This window comes from Orycteropus afer, unplaced genomic scaffold (genome assembly GCF_000298275.1).
Source record: "Orycteropus afer afer isolate SDZICR_OR568_19922 unplaced genomic scaffold, OryAfe1.0 scaffold00057, whole genome shotgun sequence".
Classification (NCBI taxonomy): Eukaryota; Metazoa; Chordata; class Mammalia; order Tubulidentata; family Orycteropodidae; genus Orycteropus; species Orycteropus afer.
In genome coordinates, this window is record NW_006921644.1 from 8,324,589 (window position 1) to 8,334,248 (window position 9,660).

Genomic DNA, 9,660 nt, shown 5'->3' on the forward strand with positions numbered 1-9,660 from the left:
GGGCAGGGCTTGTCCCTGGGTGGGGCAGTGTTGGCCTTTGGGAAGACAGATAAGGAGGGGCAGGTGTGGTTACTGCCCCGGGGTCAGTGGGCAGTGAGGCTCAGAGGTTGCCTGGTGACCAGGCTGGGAGAGAGGAGAGGGTATGCTGGGGCCTCGGAGACAGGCCTGTATGGAGAAGGGAGAAGGGGAGTCCGTATTCCTTCAGCTGGGACTTTGGGCTCCACTCTGAGTCCTCAGAAGTGACACCCACACCTGACCTGTGCTTCCAGGTCAGCTGGCAGCACTGAGGCCCCCACGAGCCGCAGACATGGACTCTTCAGGGAAGGACCACCTTGGTGCCAGCAGCTCGGAGCCCCTCACGGCCATCATCATCGGTGAGTGGGGTACACAGGGCAGGGGTGGGACCAGCACTGAGCACCAGGGTACCCTCGGAAGTCTGCAGTCAGGAGCTGGGCACACGCTCAGCCAGTGAGTGTTTATTGTGTGGCTGGTGCCATGCTTAGCGATTTATAAGATATCCCATTGGATCCTCTCAAGAACCCACGAGGCGTCTACCCCAGCCACGGCCTCATCCACTCTGAGACCAGAAGAACTAGATGGTGCCTGGCTACCACTGATAACCTCTCTGATCAGGGCCACAGTAAATGGATCCACAATCAGTAGGAGAAAATGTGAGACAGAATTGGAGTTCTTAAAGACTTACTGGCCTGGTTAAGAGGAGAGGCCTCCTGGAGACCGTTGCCCTGGGATACTCTTTAACCCTGGAACGGAAAGTACCTGAGGTCCCCTGTTAGCAGATTGGCTCATGACGTGAGGGATAGTCCTCATGGGACTCATGACGGGAAGGATAGCACACCTTTGAGAGAAGCCTGTCTATGCGACGCAATAGGCAGGAGCTCCTCTCAGACCAAGAGGAGAGGTAAGGGCAGGGGAACCAGATGGCTGGGAGCGAAGCATCGAATGAAATGAATGAGAATGTTGGCACGTTGTGGAAAATGTAACCATTGTCACGGGGCATGTGTGTAGTCGCTGTTCAATGGCAACCTAATGTGCCATGTAAATTTCCATAATAAAAACATAATAAAATGTTATTCTAAAAAAAGAACCCGTGAGGCAAGAGCAGCAGAGTCAGCCAGCAGGCTCGAGGACAGGACTGCTCCCTAAGCCTGCACACTCCAGCTCTCGCTGCACCGCCCAGTGCGGTGGCCACAGCCACGGCCACGTGTGGTGGCCAAGCACATGAAACGAGGCCGGTCCACTCTGAGTTGTGCTAGAAGCGTACAGATGTTGTTTGTTGCCTTCGACTCCGACTCCTGCTGAGCCTTCGTGTGCAGAGGGGAACTGCTGCCCAGGGATTTCAGGGCCGTGGTCTTTCAGAAGCAAAGGAGCCGTCCTCTGTGGTCCCCTGGATGGGCTGGAACCACCAACCTTTCAGACAGCGCTCAAGCACTTCACTGAGAGACCCCTAAAGTGTAAAGTACACACACTGCAATTCAGACGCTTGATATGAACATAAGAGTTAAAGTATTTTGTTGATACTGTTCTTATTGCACGTTGAAATGATAACCTTTTGGACATACTGGGTTTAAAATTCTATTATTAAAACTGATTTCACCAGTTTCCTTTACATTTTCTAACGTGACTACTCAAAAAACAAGAAAGAAACAAACCTCTCTGCCATCCGGCTGATTCCTACTCACAGCTACCCCAGTGGGTCTCCGAGGCTGCAAATCTTTACAGCAGACTGCCCTGTCTCCTTTCCTCAGAGCAGCTGGTGGGTTTGAAATGCTGACCTTCTGATTAGCAGTCCACTGCCTTAACCACTGTTGTTGTTGTTATGTGCCGTCGAGTCGGCCCCGACTCATAGCGACCCCTCCTTGGGTTTCCGAGGCAGTATCACTACGGAAGTAGGATTGCCCAACCTTCCTTCCGAGGAGTGGCTGGTGGGTTTGAACCTTAACCACTACGCATCATATATGTATGTGGCTCACAAGGGCTCTGGTGGCACAGTGGTTATGGCACTGGACTGCTAATCAAAAGGTCCGTGGTTTGAACCCAGCAGCTGCTCCGTGGGAGAAAGATGAGGCAGTCTGCCTCCGTGTTGTTATTCTTATGTGCTGTCGAGTCGGCCCTGACTCATAGTGACCCCTCCTTGGGTTTCCGAGGTGGTATCTCTACGGAAGTAGATTGCCCAACCTGGTGTGGCTGGTGGCTTTGAACCGCCAGCCTTCTGGTTAGCAGTCAAGTCCCTTAGGCACTATGCTACCAGAGCTCCTAGTCTGCCTTCCTAATGATTCCCAACCTTGGAAACCCTATGAGGCAGCTCTGCCTTGTCCTGTGGGGTCGCTGTGGGGTTGGAATGGAGTTGATGGCAGTGGGTTTGGTTTTCTAGGGCTCACGTGGGGCCTGGTCCAGGTAGTCAGCTGTTGGTTTATTATTATTTTTATTAACATCACTTGGCACAATATTTGACACCTTAACTCATCTCAACTCACCACCCTGGAGTCTTTGGTTTCTGAGGCAGTATCTCTACGGAAGTAGATTGCCCAACCTTCCTTCTGAGGAGTGGCTGGTGGGTCTGAACCGCCAGCCTTCTGGCTAGCAGTCAAATGACTTAGGCACTATGCCACCAGAGCTCCCCCCAGCAACCTAGGTGTTGCTATTGGGTGCCTAGGTCAATTCCGACTCACCACCACCCACGTGACAGCAACCTGTCCCGCAAGGTTCTCTGAGCTGTAATCTTTACCGGGTGGGTCACCAAGTCTTTCTCCCACAGAGCCACTGGGTGGGTTTGAACTGCCAGCCTTTTGGTTAGCACCTGAACGCCTGGCCTGTGCGCCCCAGAGCGTCTTTGACTCACAGTAAGCACCCAGTAATGTGAGTTGTTGTTACCGTGACTTTATTACTGTTCTTTGCTCTCAGTACAGTGCCTGGCGCGCAGTGAACGCCCAGCCGCGCGTGCCTTTTCTGTTGATTGTTTATGCTCGGCGCCTGGCAGTGGTGCAGGCTGGCGGTGCATCTCTTTATTTGTATAAGTGAAGGGTAAAGGAATAGCAAGTCAGGTCCTGCCCAGAGTCCTGGGCAGAGGTCTCTGTGGTGTAAAAACGCTGCCTTCCGCCCCTGCGCACAGGCTGACCCTGCCCTCTCCCTCCTCCCGCCCCCGCAGGCAATGGCCCCTCGGGCATCTGCTTGTCCTACCTGCTCTCAGGTTACACCCCCTACGTGAAGCCGGGCGCCGTCCACCCACACCCTCTGCTGCAGAGGAAGCTCAACGAGGCACCGGGGGTCTCCATCCTGGACCAGGTGGGTCACCCCCTGGGAGAACGGAGAATGCAGGCAATAAGGCCACACACGGGACTTGAGAAACCACGGACCGGCTGCGGAAACAGTCAGAGGGAAGGTGGGCTGCCCTTTGCCGCCTCCCGCTGCCACGCCAGCTTGCCTCACCACCCAGAGCATCGTGGCTGTGCTTCTGCGGTCCCCTCTCCGAGTGTGAATCCTTCCTCTGCTCCTTGCCAGCTGGGTGACCATGGGGGTGTTACTTAACCTCTCTGTGCCCGTTTCCTCAAGTATAAGAGGAGAAGAAGAGCAGCATTTTCCTCGCTGAGGTTGTTGGGAGTGCTCGATAAGATACATGTCTGTCCCCGGGGGACAGTCGGCAATGGCTGGAGACATTTTTGGTTGTCACAGCTGCGTGGAGGGTGCTTCTGGCATCTAGTGGGTAGAGGCCAGTGTCCATGGTGAATGTCCCACAGTGCCTCGGCCTACCTCAGTAGTGCCCAGGTTGAGAAACCCCACCCTACAAATTTTGGTTCCTCTCCTTCGCAGAAGGACCTGGAAACCCACCGTCTACACCCTTTACCCTCCAGGAGGCCACGCCTTGTCCACCTCCCCTGTCTGGCCTCCTCAATCCCTCCACCCCTGAGGTGGCGGGTGAGGGAAGTGGCCTGGCATTTGGTCTCAAGCAGCATGTTCACTGTGCCTCCTGCAGCACGCTGGTTCCTCAGGGTGACACCACAGAAAGTGTTCCCAATGCAGGGGACCTGGGGGATGCCAGGGCATTCGGCAGTGAAACGGGTACAGTGACCACTGCAGGACTTTTCAGAGCCTTTAATGTGCCAATGGGCATCATCTGCTTTTGGGATGACCCTGACGTTCAAGTGGGAATGCAGGGACTGGGTGGTTCCTCGAGTCCCCTTTGGCCCATGGCCGGGGCCTTGGGCTCCTGGAGAGACCCCATAGTGACCGCTCACATCCAGCCCACAGTGTGGCCCCCTCAGCAGGCCCCTGCAGCCTCCGGGAAACAGCCTAGCCCCAGTCCCCATGGCCCTGCCCACCCCTCAGCCCCAGACAACCCACCCACTCTCCCCCGCGGATCTTCTGACCTCCACCCCCCTCCAGGACCTGGATTACCTGTCCGAGGGCCTTGAAGGCCGCTGCCAAAGCCCCGTGCCCCTGCTCTTTGACACCCTCCTGAGGCCAGACACGGACCTGGGAGGAGACATGGAATCCGTGCTCACCTGGAAGCGCCAGACAGAGCGAGTTGTCCCCCATGTGGTCCTGGGCCGCGGCCTGCCTGGGGGTGCCTGGCATGTAAGTGGGGGTGCCACATGTGGGCTTCTGGCCACCTCTCCCCAAACCCTTCCCCTCTCCTTTCCTCCTCCCCCTTCCACCTGCCTGCGCCTCCCTCTCCTCCTCCCCCATGAGCCCCAGGAAAGGCCTCCCCTGCCTTCTTGCCCCCACCTCCCAGTGGATAGTAGAGGTCTGAACCAAAGGCATTCTCTCTCACGCAGTCCATTGAAGGCTCCATGGTGACGCTGAGCCAAGGCCAGTGGATGGGGCTCCCGGACCTGCCGGTCAAGGACTGGATGCGCAAAAAGCGGAGGTAGGCCTGCCCGGAAGCCCCACCATCCTGAGCCAGGAGCCCGAGCTCAAGGGGTCTGGGGCTTATCTTTCCACCCTCCTCATCCTCGAGAGGGGAAACTGAGGCCCAGGCAGGGACAGGATTGCAGGGGTCGTGAGCAGTAGCACCAGGCTCATCTCAAGCCTCCCTGTGAACTGCCGCTTCACCCTGCCACACGACACCCCGTGGCATCCCAGCCTCTAAGGAGGCCCAGCAGAGGCCAACATCCTGACCCAGGTTCCAGGGGCCCCTGCTTTCCCCGCTGCCCTGCCCGCTATGCTGAGCCTGGCCTGGGACAGTGTAGTTCCCTCTAAGTCAGCTGGGAAGAGGGTGTACTTCCTTTAAAAGGAAAAAAAAAGAAAAAAGCTTTTGCACTGAAAACGTAATACTATGGTACAGACAATTGAAGATTGGGAAAAGTAAAACAAGTCATCCCAGCCATCAGCCCCACACCTTGACCTGACACCTCCCTGAGGGCGTTTGCACCCTGCCTTGTTTTCGGGCTCTGTCTGTGACCACACTGCACACCTCGGGCCCCTGGAGAAGCGACTGTAAGGAAATGGGGGCCCTGCTCCCCCTGGGGCGAGGTGCAGAGCTGCCCGAATGAGAAGGTGCTCCCGGCAGACACCTCAGGCTGGCGGCCTCTGCCCTTGTACTGGCAGCCCCTGTTTCCTCTGCCCACCAGGGGCTATGACAGATACCCAGCCTCTCCAGGGTGCCCAGCCTGTTTCCCGGGCACAAAGACTCCTTGTCATTGTAAGTCTCTGACTCAGCGAATTTGGTAGAAGACATTTAGGCTTGTGCAATGATGTTAACAGACCAGGGCTTCTAACTGGTTCAGTCGTTGCTGACCCAGTGAAATCAGAGGAGACCCAGATTTGTAAAATATGGGTATACCAGAACAATCACCAGAAAGGAGAAAATGATGGGTTGAAGGCCTGGATTGGGAGACTCGGGAGAGGCGGAGTGAGTGCTTTTGGGAGCCTGACGCAGGAGACCAGGTTATTGCCAGGACTACAGAGAGTGACACACATTCAAAGCAGCGTGGTCAGCTGCCATCTTTGAGCTGGGCACTGTTGCTTCCAGCTCTGTCAGTCAAGAGTTTTGGTTGCTATGTAACAGACACATTGCTCTTATTTTCTCAGAAGAAGAGTAAGTCTCTAGCACAATGTCAATTATTAATTTTTCCCCTTTCCACATTTTACCAATTTGGCCCTCTTCTAGTTTTACTTCATCGGCCATGACTGAACCAGGAAGAACCAGTTCAAAGGCCTGTAACAGACAGACAGAAATTTCTATTTCAATTGTAAACATACCCTTTTATATCCTACTTTCAAACTTTCACATGGTGATCTCATGAAGCTTGTCACCGTCCTTTTAAATGACTGCCTAACATTCCCCAGGGTGGCCAAGCAGCCACCCATCAGCAGATCTTCCCTGACTCTTCCCGCTGCTGGGCCCTGTGCTCGGCTGTCAGAGCAAACAGACACGATAGACGCACTCCCCGCCCTTGTGGCTCGGCGCCCCTCTTGTAGGTTCTTGACCATTTTTTCATGATTATAAACAACCCCATATGCAACATGTTCCTGGGAGAGATTTTTTAAAAATGAACTTACAGTGAAACAGAGGTTGGGAAAGAACAAACCAACAGGAATGACTTTAATTCAGAGGTCAAGTGTCAGTTATGGATAGGCTGAGGCAGGCGGGCCAGTCTGAGTTCATGCTGCAGCCGTGGCGTTCAGCTAGACACACGACCCTCCATTCTGCGAGTTCATCCTTAGCAACCAGTCCATGATCTAGGTGTGGGCATGGGCCCAAGTCATAACAGATGAAGCAGGACCTGAGATTTCACCAAAGCCTGCAATGTAGCTTCGAGCAACACTGACCCTGCCGCCACTGCCCCAGAAAGGGGGGTGGTGGTTATCACCACCATAAAATGGCCACTGTAGTTAGACAAGGGCCGGGCACTCTGCTAACTGCTTTTTCTATTTTAAAACAAACGTTTGATTGAGTTACAACCTACATATACAAAAGCACACGTCTCATGTGTGTGCAGGTGGATAGGTTTCCTCAAAGGGGATACATCTGTGTTGTGGTGGAATCAAGAAATAGCTCCCCTGTTCCCTTCCAGGCACCACCCCTGTGCCCCCTAGAGGTAGCGCTGCCTTCATCTCTAAGTCCCTTGACTGGCCAGTTGCTGAACGCGGTAACAGTGGGATCTCGCTGCGTGCATGTGCAATAGTATTTAATCCTTTGAGGCGATAATAACAGTGGCACTTTGAGTCTGTGTTAAGCACTTTGTTAGTATCAGCTCCCCTGATCCTCCCAACAATCTCACCACCACCATCATCATTTTATAAGGGAGGGAACTAAGGCGCAGAGCATCTCAGGCACAGAGCTAGCCGACTGCAGAGCCAGGGTTTGAACCAGGGCCTCGGGGTCTGGAGTCTGCCCTCTAAACCCTGCTGGACCTGAGGCAGGGATCTTATCAGCCCCATTCGACAGAAGAGACCGAGACACACACAGGCAGCTTACCCACCTGGCCAGCCCACAGCTGGCGGGTGGTGCAGCCGCTGCCTGGCTCCAGGGCTGACACCACCTGGTCGTCCACCCCGACCCCCAGACCACTCTCTGACACCCCTCCCTCCTGCATCCTTCCCATAGGGGTCTCCGAAACAGCCGGGCCACGGCCGGGGACATTGCTCACTACTACAAGGACTACGTGACCAAGAAGGGTCTGGGACACAACTTTGTGTCAGGCGCCGTGGTCACGGCTGTGGAGTGGGGCACACCCGAGTCTGGAGGCTCTGAGGCCCAGGACCCCAGCCCCCTCTTCCAAGTGAGTGGCTTCCTGACCACCCAGGGCCAGAGCCCGCAGCCCTTCTCCCTGTGCGCCCGCAATGTGGTCCTGGCCACGGGCACGTCTGACAGCCCAGCCCGCCTGGACGTCCCTGGGGAGGCTCTGCCCTTTGTCCACCACGAGCTGTCGGCCCTAGAGGCGGCCACGCGGGCGGGCACCGTGACCCCGGCATCGGACCCTGTGCTCATTGTGGGTGCGGGGCTGTCGGCCGCCGACGCAGTCCTGTACGCCCGACACTACAACGTGCCGGTGATCCACGCTTTCCGGCGGCCTGTGGACGACCCCGGCCTGGTGTTCAACCAGCTGCCCAAGATGCTGTACCCCGAATACCACAAGGTGCACCAGATGATGCGTGAGCAGTCCATCCTGTCGCCCAGCCCCTACGAGGGCTACCTCAGCCTCCCAGAGCACCGGCTGCTGCTGTTCAAGGAGGGCTGCCAGGCACTGTTCCGCGACCCGCAGGGCGGCCAGAAGGTCTTTGGTGTCTCCCTCGTGCTGGTCCTCATCGGGTCCTACCCTGACCTCTCCTTCCTCCCCGGGGAAGGCGCCGACCTCACCGTGGACCCCAGCCAGCCGCTGAATGCCAAAAGGAACCCCATTGACGTGGACCCCTTCACCTACCAGAGCACCCACCAGGAGGGCCTGTATGCCGTGGGGCCGCTGGCCGGGGACAACTTTGTGCGGTTCGTGCAGGGTGGTGCCCTGGCCGTGGCCAGCTCCCTGCTGAGGAAGGAGACCAGGAAGCCGCCCTAGCGGCGGCCATACGTCCTCAGGCCCTGATGGGGAGGGGACATCTCCACAACCCTGCAAAGGCACCCCAGTGAAGGGGGGCTTCTCCTGGCAGGAGACGGGAGGGCCGTGAGCCGACACAACCGCCTCTGGGGAAGAGGAGTGGGGGCCCAGGCTGCCCCAGGCTGAGACCGAAGCCACGGAGCCAACAGTGGCCACAGGATGGGTGCAGGTCTCCACCCGCAATGTGGGAAACAGCTGGCAACGTGAGCCGGGATCCCCAAAGTCAGCACCCAGCCAAGAGGGCTCCAAGCCTACCCCTTCCAGAGTCGGGTCCCAAATAAAGCCAGTTCCTGCCTCTACCCCATGTCCGAGAACTCTGTATTTGAGGAGGTGGTTGGGTGCCCACTACCCAGCACTGCAAGCTGGAGGCCTATGGGTTGGGCTGGGGAGGATGAAGATGCTATTCCAGGGTTGGGGAACAGGAGGGAAGGCAGCCATGTTAGAAGAGTTGGGGGGCTGTCCAGGAAGGATGTGCTGGGAGGCCTCTGCAGCCCCTGCCCACATTCCCCAGCTGTGTTCCAGCCACACTGTCTCCTCAGACCCTCCTGCTTCTGGTGCCGAGCCTGCCACAGGGCCTTTGCACAGGTTGGACTCTAGCCCATGCCTTTTCCCTCCTCTCTTTAAGTCCTCTTTCTATGAGGGCCCTCTAAGAAGCCTCTTCTGACACAAATCCCTGTTGGTGGCTCTCATGGGCAACAGTGCTGGTCTTCAGAGCATCGCAGTTCTAATGATTTCTGGAATCACTCCAATGTGTGGCTCTGCGCCCCGGATGTAAGCGCCAGGAGGCCGAGGGCCCTGTTTTGCTCCGGCATACCATGGTGCCTAGCAGTGGGCTTGGCACCTAGCTGGTATTCCATCACGAATCCTTTTGGTGGGTGGATGTAGGATAGAGGGAGGGGAAGAGGCTGTGTCGGGCGCAGATTGGTTCTGGGCAATAGGAAGGGGAGGTCTGAGGGGCGTGCACGGCCGCGGGAGGGCGAGGGTGCGCGGGTGTGACAGGACCCTGAGGCGCGTGGGCGCTGAAGCCAGAGCTGGCGCCAGCAGAGGGCGCTGCGGGCTCGCCGGACGTGGCGCTCCGGCCCCCCGAGGCAGCGCCCCAGGGGGA

At 56.9% G+C, this 9,660-nt stretch overlaps 1 protein-coding gene across 1 annotated transcript; it reads left to right on the forward strand.

The window, feature by feature from the left end:
• Positions 1-307: 307 nt before the first annotated feature.
• OSGIN1 (oxidative stress induced growth inhibitor 1) lies at positions 308-8,516 on the forward strand. The gene is made up of 5 exons (XM_007939132.1): positions 308-374; positions 3,167-3,303; positions 4,402-4,593; positions 4,794-4,885; positions 7,568-8,516. The coding sequence occupies exons 1-5, from the start codon at positions 308-310 to the stop codon at positions 8,514-8,516; spliced, it is 1,437 nt and encodes a 478-aa protein (XP_007937323.1).
• The last annotated feature ends 1,144 nt before the right edge of the window (positions 8,517-9,660 follow it).